The 15,524-nt window shown below is 37.4% G+C and overlaps 1 protein-coding gene across 3 annotated transcripts in view; it reads right to left on the bottom strand.

Annotated features, from left to right (window-relative positions):
* LOC121372491 (gamma-tubulin complex component 2-like) overlaps nt 1-15,524 on the bottom strand; it is a 51,366-nt gene that overhangs the window by 18,435 nt on the left and 17,407 nt on the right. For all 3 annotated transcript variants that reach the window (XM_041498830.1, XM_041498831.1, XM_041498829.1), the window contains exons 13-25: nt 12,697-12,741; nt 12,074-12,166; nt 9,782-9,843; nt 9,389-9,431; nt 8,382-8,453; nt 7,768-7,829; nt 7,285-7,397; nt 6,720-6,870; nt 5,423-5,514; nt 4,295-4,382; nt 3,666-3,739; nt 3,227-3,327; nt 2,175-2,245 (exon numbers count right to left, since the gene is read on the bottom strand). In XM_041498830.1, the coding sequence (XP_041354764.1) occupies nt 2,175-2,245; nt 3,227-3,327; nt 3,666-3,739; nt 4,295-4,382; nt 5,423-5,514; nt 6,720-6,870; nt 7,285-7,397; nt 7,768-7,829; nt 8,382-8,453; nt 9,389-9,431; nt 9,782-9,843; nt 12,074-12,166; nt 12,697-12,741 (1,067 nt within the window). The remainder of the gene's footprint in view (nt 1-2,174; nt 2,246-3,226; nt 3,328-3,665; nt 3,740-4,294; nt 4,383-5,422; nt 5,515-6,719; nt 6,871-7,284; nt 7,398-7,767; nt 7,830-8,381; nt 8,454-9,388; nt 9,432-9,781; nt 9,844-12,073; nt 12,167-12,696; nt 12,742-15,524) is intronic.

The raw sequence follows: 15,524 nt of genomic DNA on the forward strand, positions 1-15,524 counted from the left end.
AAAGAAAGGAAGGTCTTATCATAAAATATACATGACTGTTCTGATCACAAAGAAGAGTGCAAATTTAATGCAGGTTTGTGTTGGTATTCAAGATGCCTAAAAACTGTCAGTATTCACAAATTTAATGCAGGTTTGTGTTGATATTCAAGATGCCTAAAAACTGTCAGTATTCACAAATAAAATGCAGGGCTTATTTGGTGAACATACATTAGTTTTAAAAGAAAGAAAAAAGAAAGGAAAAAGAAGGTAAGTGTTAAGCTCTCCTGTTTGTGACAATTATCTAAGAGATGCATTTAAAAATTTGAAATTCTGCAAGGGAATATAATATGGGAATCATTTAATTTATTTATTCCAAACACAGACCCACAAACAAGAATCTCTGTTCATCATATTTACTAGTGACTTTTATACCATGCAGGAGGAGAAAGATTTACCGTTAAATATGTTTGAATACTGATATCAAAAGCCTTTCAACATGTTTCAAAACACCTTACCTTGTTAGTGTCTGAATCCTAATTAAAAATCATAACACAAGGTTATTTTCATATATGTTCACTAACCAGCTAATTTATAGTAAAGTTATTAAAATAATTAATTCGGTTAGAAAAGCAATTTGCAATCTACAGTCAAACATTACTACTTTGATTTTGTAATTTTGAGTGTTCAGGATATCTCAACGTCTAAAAGTTGTCCTATGATATAATTTTCATTCAATACAATTACTAGTGTATTATGTTTATCTCAAACGGCCCTCCAACATCAAGATAATGAAGTTTGACTGCATATTAAAATATATTTCAATGGCGGAACTTTTTTTATAAAAAATAAAAACATTGTTTCAAATTTACATTCAAATTTAACACATTTATAAGTGTGAATCTGATAAGATCTATAGTAAAATATGAAGTGGTAAAACCTGCAATTTACTGTCAGCAGATTTTCAATTTGAAATTTGTCACATCTTAAGTGCATATTTTGTATTCATATGCATACCTTTCATTTGTTTATCGACAAAGTGTGAGATGTCAGTGAACCAGACAGCAATTTTGATGCAGATTGGAAGTTATTATAGCTGTTAGAGCTTTACAGCCATAAAGATCAATTTTTAATTAAAGACATAAAACTGCATCTGGTAAGTGACATTTAGTTTTGGTACAGAATATAACCTCTCTAAACTGGACACCCTAACAACCAGACATTTTACTTGGTCCCGTGGGTGTTCAGTTTAGAGGGGTGTCAATGTACCCAGTCAAAACACAGTCCAGTTTAGAGGGGTGTCAATGTACCCAGTCAAAACACAGTCCAGTTTAGAGGGGTGTCAATGTACCCAGTCAAAACACAGTCCAGTTTAGAGGGGTGTCAATGTACCCAGTCTAAACACAGTCCAGTTTAGAGGGGTGTCAATGTACCCAGTCAAAACACAGTCCAGTTTAGAGGGGTGTCAATGTACCCAGTCAAAACACACTTCAGTTTAGAGGGGTGTCAATGTACCCAGTCAACACAGTTCAGTTTAGAGGGGTGTCAATGTACCCAGTCAACACACAGTTCAGTTTAGAGAGGTGTCAATGTACGCAGTCAAAACACAGTTCAGTTTAGAGGGGTGTCAATGTACCCAGTCAAAACACAGTTCAGTTTAGAGGGGTGTCAATGTACCCAGTCAAAACACAGTTCAGTTTAGAGGGGTGTCAATGTACCCAGTCAAAACACAGTCCAGTTTAGAGGGGTGTCAATGTACCCAGTCAAAACACAGTCCAGTTTAGATTTTTTTTTTTAATTTAATTAAATAATTATGTAAACTAGGAATTACTTGCTTTTGTGTATGATGGTTTGCATTCCTGAGTAACTTTAGAGTTACAATTCTCATAAAAATTATTTAGTAATATACTTCAGGAAAACAAAGAAATCCTTTCAAATTAGAACAGGGATAACTATAAAAGTGTTTTCCAATGTCCAGATGTAAATTGGTGGTTTTAAGTATCAGTTGCAAATTTCCCATTTCATTTATAAACTAAATTTGTGATAGTAAAACAACCAATGTCCATAAATCGGAAAACACAGTACGGTTATCCTCTAAATTACAAACTGCATATAAGTAAACATGCAAATAATTTAGGACAAGTTTTAGTTTATCTCTTCGTCTCCAATCTGCTCCAAAGTAGCAGTGTAACACATACCTGCAGAGTTGCCTTTCTACGTGTTTGCAGTAGAACAAGTGTCGAAACAGCATCTGGTACCTGATCAGGGCCTAAACGAAAAAAATAAAAAAAATAAACATAATACACATTTATATAATATTGTAAAATTATTTATTTACTAAGACCACCGTAAAAAATTAAAAACAAATTTTACAAATATATACACATGTATATGTTAAAAACAATTAAAAAAGAAATCCGATGTCATGTGATTAGAATATGCCCAATATGTCATGCAATTATGATAACATAGTGATTACAATATATCCAATATGTCATGCAATTATGATAACATAGTGATTACAATATATCCAATATGTCATGCAATTATGATAACATAGTGATTACAATATATCCAATATGTCATGCAATTATGATAATATAGTGATTACAATATATCCAATATGTCATGCAATTATGATAATATAGTGAACGACCACACAGATATTGAGAGGAAACCCGCTGTCGCCACTTCATGGGCTACTCTTTTTGATTAGCAGTAAAGGATCTTTTATATGCACCATCCCATAGACAGGATAGTACATACCACGGCCTTTGTTACATCATTTGTGGAGCACTGGTTGGAACTAGAAATAGCCCAATGGACCCACCGACGGGAATCGATCCTAGATGGATCGCGCATCAGGCGAGCACTGTACCACTGAGCATGTCCTGCCCCTGTGTATGGATAGAGGCACATACATACAATAATCTCAACCTCATTAAATAATTCAAAAGCTAAAGGCAATTAGAGAAACTTTAAACACACTTTTAACACAGCATTAACCCAGCCTAACCCTGCAAAATAAAATTCTAAAAAAAGTATCATAAAATATTCCCAATATATATACTAGAATGGTGTCTATAAGAAAGCGTGGAAATGTAGTCTTATATGAACTTTAACCTGACTTATAAGCAAATGTTGATGCTGTCAGTGGCTGAAAGGAAATTATCATTCTATTGACTAGCATTAGCTAGCGATGCATATGAGCTAAAAATGTGGGGGGGGGGGGGGGGGGGGGAGAGAATACCTTTCTGTTGAGAATCAGTGAGACAGGCCACTTGACGATGTAGTCAAATGAAAACGACTCTAATCCAGAAAGGTGAAGGTCAGTGGGGTCCACCCGGTAATCTGTAACAAAAGGAAGGAATGTTTTTAACGACACCTTGGGACATTTTAAACAGTGGTTACTTGAGAGAGAGAGAGAGAGAGAGAGAGAGAGAGAGAGAGAGAGAGAGAGAGAGAGAGAGAGAGAGAGAGACTGAGAAAGAAGTTAAAACTTATAAAGAAAAATCTATAAATATTAATTTAAAAACCTTATATCATTTAACCAAATAAAAAGAGGCATAAAGCCCTCAATGCAGACAGACCCTATTCCACTAATCGTATTCAGCTGTTTACTTGAAACCACCATGCAAAAATGTAATAGCAATAGATAAATAAAGTGAGCTGAAATCAACAAGAAATACCTTTTTCCATTTTGGTGTCAATGGACAAAATCTTAAAGAGCTGGGTAATCAGATCAAATGGTAGAAGATCCACCCTGATGGAAAAAGACATAAAATATACAGAGCAAAAGAAAATACATGTGTATGCAGATTCCGAGATATAGCAGAAAGTTTGAAACCGTATATTTAAAGCAACATTTACTAGTCTCCCACCTCGAGTTAAAGCAGTATTGTCAATTATAAAACATTGATCCATGTGCTAAATATTGTATATATCAATATTTAACCTTCACATTATTGAATTCTTTTACACTGCAAACAATTCTGAAACAAAATTGGCTATATGTTGAACAAAAAGCAACTGAACAAAATAAAAATACTATTTGCCTCTTAGTATTTCTACATTTAATAATAAATGTTTTTCATAATACATTAGTCTAATAATAAAATTTAATTCAGCTACACAAATTTAATGTGCACTAGTTTAAAATCTGGGTACAAATTAACATGGTTCACCAAACATAAAATGCAGACAATTAATGTATATATTTTAGAAAAGTGGTCTGAAATTTTGCACACAAAATTGCAAGTGGATTATAATGTAAGTTTATTTTCTTCTGCTGGACATGTGTGTGACGAGTACGACTCACTTGAGATCATCCTTGAATGGATCCACATTGGCCGTACTGGTTCTCAGAGCCAGCTCAAGTAGCGACTCCAGTCTCGTTATCGTTATATGTAACAAATGTTAAGGATAACTCAAACATTTACAAGGGCACCAAAGTTAAAAAAACATGTAAAAAAAAAAGGTTTTAGAAATAGGTCTAAAAAGGTGAGGTAGTAGGGGCGAAACTTGAAGTTGATATATTACGACATGTATAAACAAGCATTCTGAGAGTACTGCTAAAGCAATACACGTCCCCTAACGAACCCATCAAGCTTTAGTAGCTCCTAAATTCAATGGCCACACCTCTGTGAAAAGTGTGTAAATCACCATCAAAGTTAAACTTGATCTGTAACAGTACGTGATAAAGCTATCTACAAAATTTCAACTCAATATCTTCAGGCATTGCAAAACAAAAGTCCAAGGGCCATAACTCCACAAATGGATAAATTGCCATGAAAGTCAAACTTGATCTGTAACAGTACATGATAAAGCTATACACTAAATTTCAGCCCAATATCTGAAAGCTTTCTGAAGAAAAAGTCGAGAAAAGACATTTTCATATCAAGACTGACAGACGGACAGAGATGAAACCAATAGTCCCCTCCAGTAAGGGTACTGGTAGCGGACTAATAACAATATGAATTAATGAATTAATGTTTAATAGCACTCCAGCACAAAACAGAGATCAGCTATCAGGTAACAATATTTGAGAGTAGCAAAGTTAGAGCACTCATTTCATTTATCAAGATAACACCCCAAGAGCCAGTAAACCAGGTGTTTGTTAAATGTACTACAACCAGTCATGCAATTTTGTTTCTTGACACACACACACACACACACACACACACACACACACACACACACACACACACACACACACACACACACACACACACACACACACACACCGGAAAAGAAAAAATACATATATTATTATTAACATTGTCAATAACTTGGATAGACAATACTCAATCATTATTCACCCCTAAATTGACAGTGGTATTTAGTGGTGGTATAAACATGGTGCAGTGACATGTCGTTGTGACATAAATGAGCAGCATAGGTCTGTAGTACTTGACATGGAGTAGTACGTATTGTAAATAAAAGATATCATCAATGTCCTGCTTCATTTCCTCTTCAGTCATGTCCATAAACTGTACAATGAAGTCTCCCTTGTCCAACAGGAAGTAGTGTTTCATGGATCTGAAGAAAAAACAAGGAAACAGTATAGTCCATCCCATCATTCTATGAAAATGTTTTTTGTAAATAATTTCAGTTTGAATTGATGAAAAGTAAAAGTGTTTTGGAAATAACATAAAAATACTATTTTTGTGTTCAATTTACAAATTAATTGGCTCATAAATAAATAAGTTGTAAATTCCATAGCATGTAAAAAAAGGCAGTCTCTGTGGGACAGACTAGAGATATAAATTATTGTTAGAGTAGGCATATGGTTACCACGTGTCAGTAAAGTTAAGAACGGTATTTTAAAATTCTCCAGCAATAGGTATTTGTCCCTGACTACGTATATGATTTTCACATAAAATTGTACTTAAATGCTTGTTCACCAATACATCTTGAAGTGATGATCTGTTTTCTACCACAAACACAACTAGCAAATAACATACCTGAGCTAATTTCAGTACACCGAGAAGGGAGATGCAAATTAATGAATAACAAAAAATAAAATTACATACTCATCATCATAATCATCATCATCATAAACATCATCATCATTATGTGTATCAGTCTGTCTGTTAAGCAATTTAAATGTATAAAAATAAAGGAAGTAAAAACTTTATGTATGTGTTAATTACAAAGTTTATATTTTGTGGTACCCACATCCATGTGATTATTCATTTAGCAATAAAAAGGAAAGGAATCTCTACAGAACCATTGAGATGAACTACGGTAAACCAGATGAACTACGGTAAACCAGATGAACTACGGTAAACCAGATGAACTACGGTAAACCAGATTACTGTGTGTATTCAATTGATTCTACTGACATGCAATAAACCAGACTACTGCGTGTATTCAATTTATTCTGCTGATATGCAATAAACCAGATTACTGTGTGTATTCAATTGATTCTGCTGATATGCAATAAACCAGATTACTGTTTGTGTATTCAACCAATTCTACTGATATGCAATAAACCAGATCTGTTTGTGTATTCAACCAATTCTACTGATATGCAATAAACCAAACTACCGAGTGTGTATTCACCTGATTCTGCTGATATGCAATAAACTAAACTACTGTGTGTATTCAACTGATTCTACTGATATGCAATAAACCAAACTACTGAGTGTGTATTCACTTGATTCTACTGATATCCAATAAACCAGATTACTGTGTGTATTCAACTGATATGCAATAAACCAGACTATTGAGTGTGTATTCACCTGATTCTACTCATCAACTCTTTCTCGTTCATCAGTAGATCGAGCAGCAGCTTGCTGGCGTAGCTGTAGGCCTTCTCTATCTGGTCGTAGTACTTGCGCTCCTTCAGAGTGTACACGATCTCTAGAGCGTACGGGCACTTTACGTCATGACCTGTACAAAGAAATCTCAATGTTTATTTCACAACAGAACAACACGTCATGACCTGTACAAGGAAATCTCAATGTTTATTTCACAACATAACAACATGTCGTTTAATTTGGTTATGACGTAATGTTTATGTCAAAACGTAACAACACGTCGTTTAATTTGGCTATGACGTAATGTTTATTTCACAACGTAACAACACGTCGTTTAATTTGGCTATGACGTAAATGTTTATTTCACAACGTAACAACACGTCGTTTAACCTGGCTATGATATATTTTCAGTCATTTCGCGTATTGCCTGGTGGTCATAGGCACTTCGCGAAATGACCGATTTGTTTAGGCATTACACGTAATGACTGGTTTCACAGATTGACTGTAACATATACATAACAAATCACACAATAAGCAAAGATCATACCACAGAGTCGAACAACATTCAGGTATTTTCCAGTGTTGAGTATTTTATCTGCAACTTGTTCAAGAAACACAGGGATCCTCTCGCGGCATATAGTGTAATGCTGTTCCCAGTATGTAGACTGTGTTAAGGATATGTACCTATTCCAAGGTATCCCGTTTGTTTTTAATCATTACTACTACAAATGGATGATGGAAGGATGGATAGACAATGGATGATGGTTACAGGGAGGATGGATGGATGGCTAGATGGATGGATGGCTAAATGAATGGCTGGATGGATGGATGGATGATGGTTGGATAGATGGATGAATGGATGGATGGATGGACGGACAGATGGATGGTCCAACAGATGGCTGGGTGTATGAATTTGTGTGGATGGACAACGGCTGGATGGTGGCAGGCAGGATGGATGGAAAGATGAATAGACAGTCAAACTAACAAACACCATCTTTTTTAAAACTACATATGTTTTCAACAAGGATATGCATCATTGTAGTCTTCTTGAAGTTTCTCTTTCTGTATTGTTTCATTTTCCTCCACCAGAAACTGAAACAAGAAGACATAACAATGTAGATAAATATACAAGATAGCCTCTATTAATTTCTAACTTGATAAGGCACTAAACATATAGACCTTCCAAGCAATAAACCTCAGTTCTGACGTGTATTAATCAAATCAAAGTGAAATTATTTTGTTAAAATTATGTTGAAGTAGCTGGGAAGGACTTTAGTTATTAGACATGTGGTCTACCGGGCTAGATCCACCCCATGTGAGTACAGCCTATCTGAAATGACTTTGTGAAACAGTTAGTTTGTTTTTGTTTAATGATACCACTAGTACATTGATTTTTTAATTATCAGCTATTCGATGTTTATTTTTAACATATAGTCTTAGAGAGGAAACCCACTATATTTTCCATTAATAGCAATGGACCTTTTATATGCACCTACCATAGACAGAATAGCACATACCATGGCCTTTGATATACTAGTCAATGTGCACTTACTAGAACAAGAAATAGCCCAACGGGCCCACCGACAGGAATCGATCCTAGACTGACCGTGCACCAAGCGAAATAATGTAGCAAAGAGCACATACCTCAGAATATGGATCAGAAATAATTCCCTTGTAAATCCACTTCTCCAAAATCTCAAAGTAAGGGACACAGGCCTGAAACACAAAATAAACTTCAACAGATAAGTCACAAAGATAATGGTAGTATCATTTAATTGCAGTCCAGTGACTGACCCATCAAAACCAAATGTTATCCAGTGTACCAGAATAGTCAGCACCACTACAATTACTACTGAAGAACAGCAATATATATTTTCTATGCACATGGATACAGGGCTTGAACTTAACGGTGTTATAAATTGCAGTAGGTCTGGAGCGTCACCGACGGCACTTTTCGGCCACTGGTTAAAAATTTCTGTCATCGGTAAATCTCCTCAACGATGGCAAACTGTATATACCTGGTGTATATTATCTACTAGTATTTAACATTTGTGCTTTTGAAATATGCAGCAAAATAACCTTTCAGTCATGTTGATTTTATGCAAAAGTCATTTAGAAAAACAAAATCGTTGTAAGCAAGCTCAAAATTGCCATCAGTTGGCCGTTTCACCCACTGCAACATTCTTAAAATGTTGCCGTAAGCAACAAATTGTTAAATTCAAGCTTTGGGACAGCATCACAGCTTTTGATGTGCCAATCATGGTGCACTGGTTGGGATGGGGAAAATTACCCTTCAAGCTGTGTGTGTACAGGATGAATCTGAGAAATTAAAATTAACTTTACACTTCTCGTCTCATCAGTATATACCTTTGTCATTTCATTAATTAAAGAGGGTTGTAATGAAACAACAAATAGAAGTAAACTTTGTTGCTGTTACAAAACTCATAAAACCTATTACAGCATAACAATAAATGGGCTGATAGTTAACCGATTCCGAGATTGATAGTCAATATCTGGAGGACACACATTATTGTAAAGCAACACAGAAGTAGTGAATAAGTTTATAGCCAACTGTTGGAATAAACAATTAACTAAAGACAATGTCCTTAAAAATTATGCAAAATAAAAAAATAACCACAATTAACACTTACCGACTGGGTCAAATATAAACAAAGTTCTTGACTTTTGGAATCTCTGAAAACAACGTAATTGGAATACATTGTAGCATAATGGCTATGAGTAAACAAGACAGTAATTTACTTTATAAAAGCTGACACTATATGAAAACCAAACAATTATTAAATTACAAAACATCAAACAAATTTATTACTCGTTTTCTGATTATTCTAATAAAAAGCAATAAATTAAGTTTAATTTAACTTTTTCTCCCCATCACCTCCCACTTCTTTTTTTAAATTTATTTTCACAAATGTGATCCCAAGATAAAGACATGAAATATAAATTTGAAGAATTTCAATTCAGTTACTAGTACTCTACATGTCATTATTTATATTTCGTTTACTATAAAGTTTGGTAACTCTTACCCAATCAGATTTAACGTTTTCTCGTGAAGTAAACTCAACACAGCGCCTCCAATACACTCGCCCTGATAAAATAAATTGTCATCCATTAAAGGCTTTTGTAGGAGATATCGCGGGCACTATAATTTGTGATATCTCCTGCGATATTCTCCGCAGGAGATATCGCTTCTTATAATCTTGATTGGTCTAATTTTAATCACAAGACAATATTTTGTTACGTCACTGTGTGTGTTTCAGCGCTAAACCTATCATTAGTGACGTCACACCACTGCCATTCTGCTAGTTAATGAGTCTACCGCTGCCAAATATAGTGACATTCAACCCACATTACTGACATTGTTTACAACTGTCGCAAATGAAAACGGATACCCCCCTCGTGTCTTGTGATATCATAATTTATCAGCACTTGAGATAGCATATACCATGTTTTTTTATATACCAGTCGTGGGCAAAGCTGCCATATATGCAAGGTTTTAATATATGAATATATCCTCTTACCCTGCAAATGGGACAAACTGGGGATGCATGCTGCTAGTGTTGGATACAACAGGTAGCATTGTTTTGTAAAATAGTGAAGTGAAAACTTGAAATCAATATATGCCTAATAGAGGTTCAATTGGGTTTTTAAAACAAACATCAATATGAACATTTATAGATGCAACTATTTAAACCATAGTTCTGCGGGAAAATTAAACCAAATACAAAAACAATATAGATGCTAAACATATAGTACCTATACCTTGCCTTTTACCATCGTCAAGATGAGTCAGAAATACACATCTTCAATGAACATGTACATGTAATAGAAAACTGCTAACAGGACGACTGACAATGACAACATTCTTTTTGCCTAGGTCAAAGTATCCAAGTTAGATTTCAATAAAAAAAAAAAAGGAAAGAAATGTTTTAACGACACTAAACACATTTTATTTCCTGTCATATGGCATCAGACCACACAGATATTGAGAGGAAACCTGCTGTCACCACTTCATGGGCTACACTTTTCGATTAGCAGCAAGGGATCTTTTATATGCATCATCCCACAGACAGGGTAGTACATACCACGACCTTTGTTATACCAGTCATGGTGCACTGGCTGGAACGAGAAACAACCCAATTGGCTAACCGATGGGGATTGATCCCAAACCAAGCGCACATCAAGCAAGCGTTGTACCACTGCCCTACATCCCGCCCCCAGATTTCACTAAAGAAACTATCGTACCCAATTGGGGATTGATCCCAAACCAAGCGCACATCGAGCAAGTGTTGTATCAAGCAAGTGTGGTACCACTGTCCTACATCCCGCCCCCAGATTTCACTAAGAAACTATCGTACCCGATTGGGGATTGATCCCAAACCAAGCGCACATCGAGCAAGCGTTGTACCACTGCCCTACATCCCGCCCCCAGATTTCACTAAGAAACTATCATACCCGATTGGGGACTGATCCCAAACCAAGCGCACATCGAGCAAGCGTTGTACCACTGCCCTACATCCCGCCCCCAGATTTCACTAAGAAACTATCGTACCCGATTGGGGATTGATCCCAAACCAAGCGCACATCGAGCAAGCGTTGTACCACTGCCCTACGTCCCGCCCCCAGATTTCACTAAGAAACTATCATACCCGATTGGGGACTGATCCCAAACCAAGCGCACATCAAGCAAGCGTTGTACCACTGTCCTACATCCCGCCCCCAGATTTCACTAAGAAACTATCGTACCCGATTGGGGATTGATCCCAAACCAAGCGCACATCGAGCAAGCGTTGTACCACTGCCCGACATCCCGCCCCCAGATTTCACTAAGAAACTATCATACCCGATTGGGGACTGATCCCAAACCAAGCAAGCGTTGTACCACTGCCCTACGTCCCGCCCCCAGATTTCACTAAGAAACTATCGTACCCGATTGGGGATTGATCCCAAACCAAGCGCACATCGAGCAAGCATTGTACCACTGCCCTAAGTCCCGCCCCCAGATTTCACTAAGAAACTATCGTACCCAATTGGGGATTGATCCCAAACCAAGCGCACATCGAGCAAGCGTTGTACCACTGCCCTACGTCCCGCCCCCAGATTTCACTAAGAAACTATCGTACCCGATTGGGGACTGATCCCAAACCAAGCGCACATCTAGCAAGTGTGGTACCACTGTCCTACATCCCGCCCCCAGATTTCACTAAGAAACTATCGTACCCGATTGGGGATTGATCCCAAACCAAGCGCACATCAAGCAAGCGTTGTACCACTGCCCTACATCCCACCCCCAGATTTCACTAAAGAAACTATCGTACCCGATTGATGGAGTTTGAAATGGACGCCAGAATCTCCAGAGTCCTCATTGTTGGCTGCAGGTAGAACCATAACTTCTGCAATGTCAAGTCACCCTGGACAAAAAGAAGTATTATAAATCTATTTTTATCACATCGCAATGTACAAAAGGGCAATACATTGCTATTCATTTTTAAATTGCTGCAGCAGTGTTCAATGTCTTTAGAAACAGGAGGCTGGTTGAGAAAAACAAGCGGCTATATTTACTGAATGCAGAGAGGTTTGTAACTGTAATCATGATAAATAGGTGGCAGTGGTAGAAACAAAAGAAACCAAAAACTCCTGCCTTCCATCTGCATTTTGTAACGACAATACTGATACTCTATTAATGAAATATTACTTTTATATTGCACATCATATACACAGTATTATTAAAGTATGTGTGTCTCAAAATTGCTTGAAGCAATGCCCCATTATTTTTAAACACTTTCATGCCATATAAAAACAATTTCTGAGATAAATCAAAGTGATCTAAATAATGCAGAATTTAATGACATTTTAAATTCATAATCAAGCCCAGATTTATTATCAAAGTAATCAAATTACAACAGTTACTATCAATCATATTTTTATAAGAAAAACCTACCACTCTAAATTCATGTTCAAGTTGAGCCACCAACACCATATATTCCTGTAAAATAAATATTGAGAATTCAAGCAAATGAAAACCAAGAGTTTGATATCCAATAGTCGACATCTTTTGATATCCAAATCGACATCTTTTGATATCCAATAGTCGACATCTTTCGATATCCAAGTCAACATATTTTGATATCCAATAGACATCTTTTTCGTACTGGGGTGCTGTTAATATTCAGTCTCTCTCATTCAGTCACAAACTCACACTAATTGACATTCACTTCTCAACAATTTAACATTTGCTTAAACTAAGTTGTAGATTTTGTATTATTACCCATATGGGCAAAGAGAAGTGGGGAAAAAAAACAAACATTTATTTCCCTATATACATTCTGATGTCATAATCTGCGCTTCACTACAGGCTTTGACGTCACAACTCTTGTCTAATAATTTGTGTGTGCAGCAGTTAATTGTGTGTAAGAATAGTTTCCATGATGGCAGTCATGTCAACATCTAACTATGTCATCAGTGATACATACATCACAACTATGACGCTAAGATGTCTCTTTTTCTCAACTTGCAACTCATGAATTGATGTTGGCTTTTCTTCATCTAAGTCTTGGGAAGGTTAACATCAATTCACTCATGCAAGATAAACGTATTGCTCGTAGCTCGTTGAGTATTCTCTAAATACAAACTCGCATGTTACGGCTGGACCAATGGGATCACATTAAATTGTAATGAATGTTAACGGAAATTTAACTATCGTTCAGTGTGCTGTAATATGACTCATCATTTGAGCATTGCGTTAGTTGCTTGATATTTAATTTTTAAAAACAAATGTTAAATATTTTATTAAGAAAAAGAAGGGGGAAAAAAAAAGAAATAGAGAAAACTTTAAGTGTTTTCTCTTTTATAGAGATATTACCTGTCCTCAAAACAAGTGCATTCCCCCCCCCCCCTCACGCAAGTGGACTGGTCTGAGCATCCCAACAGATAATGGGATGGCCTAAAACTTCTACAGTATGCTCCCTTGTAGTTCCGGTCATGTGACTATAGCTTCCTTCTTTTTCACTGAGCGCATTACACGGATGACGGGAAGCGGGGAGGCATGGGTGGGAATAAACCCTTGAGGACAGGTAATATCTCTATAAAAGAGAAAACACTTAAAGTTTTTCTTCATTTCTTTTCAATATTACCTGTCCTCAAAACAAGTGCAGCATGCAACAGATGGTGGTGGGTACCAAATCTGAAGATGCTCTTAAAACTCCCAGAGACCGGAGGGAGACTTATCAGTGGAAGAATTAGGCCAAAGGAAAGACCCCTCTTCCAAGGGATGCCCATCACAGCCTAGTGTAGGATAAGTGAAAAACTAACCAACCCAGGCGGCATCCATCACAACCATTCTGACAGGGTGGGAAATCGTAGCCACCAGGGATGCAGGTATTAGGTAACCTCCCAACGTATTGTATGGGTGCATCCGTCAGAACACGGAACTGAACAAGCCCCGGAGTGTTTTCTGTCCAGTACACCAAAAACATGTTAGTTCAGTGAGATAACAATTGGCCGAGAAAAGTGCAAGACAAATGTTATCCAGACAAAAAATTCCAGCACCAGTGCATGTGAAAAGTGCAAAGAATAAAAACTCTTAGCAATCCTCACCTGTGGATTAAGTAGACATCTCTGTGTGCAGCCTAGAATCCAACAGCAACCCTCAACGGCGACGAGGACGGCTAGTGTTCACCAGTGTCTGCGCAGCCACCACAGGACCCAGATGATGGAAGCCCTCGACATCCTCAATAGAGACGTCCCTCAGATAATAATTCGCAAATATGGAGTCCGTCGCCCAGTAACAGCCAGTAATAATGTGCTGGATAGGAGTGTTGCAGTGCAAAGACATGGTGGCGGCCAGTGCACACAGTTCATGCGGATTGGAGGCAGTGGGAGTAGGTAAACCTTCCTTCTGGTATGCAGACAGAATAGTCAATCTAATCCACGTAGCCACAGTGTTCTTAGTAATGTCTTTTAAATGAGACTGGTGACACGAAAGGAACAATCTTGACCGGTGTTGTCGAAACGAGCGAGTCTTTTCAATATAATGGTACAAAGCACGAACCGGATACAAAGTCAAGTCTTCAGTATCGGCCGGACCCAGGATAGACAATAATGCTTGAACCACATACGTTCGTGGCTGTTGATCAGGTAACTGATTTTCAGCCACAAAGTTCATTAGAAGCCCCAAGGAAACCGACTGACAATCACGATGAAAACGAACAAGGTCGACATCCAAGGCATGAATTTCCGAAACTCAAGCAGCCGTTGCAAACCCCAACAGAAAAACTGTTTTCTGAGTTGAAAGTTCTAATGAGGACTCTTCAATCGGCTCATATGGTGCAACCGTCAAGGACCTCAAAACCAGAGTCAGGTCCCACTTCGGAGGATGAAAGCGATGAACTCTTAACCATCTTCTGAATTTCAGGGATGACGGAGAGCTTCATTCCAGTAGCCAGATCACAAACAGTAGCAATGACCGAGACGTAACCCGTAACACGCAATCGTCGAGCATTTCAACTTCAGTGACGTCCGAAGGTACATCAGGAAGTCTGCCAAACGATGAACTGGAATCTTCTGAGGCTTATGAACTGGAATCTTCTGAGGCTTAATGTGTTGTCGCAGACACCATCTATGAAAACACAGCCATCGGACATTATAGGCCGCTGTAGTAGATGATTGATGAGCCTTCAAAATTGCTGCAGTAGACTGAAGAAAATCCCTTCTTCTTCAGACCCTTGGCAATAAGGTCCACACGTGTAGCCGGAACAAGCATAGTAAAGC

The sequence above is a fragment of the Gigantopelta aegis genome, chromosome 4, assembly GCF_016097555.1.
Source record: "Gigantopelta aegis isolate Gae_Host chromosome 4, Gae_host_genome, whole genome shotgun sequence".
Lineage (NCBI taxonomy): Eukaryota > Metazoa > Mollusca > Gastropoda > Neomphalida > Peltospiridae > Gigantopelta > Gigantopelta aegis.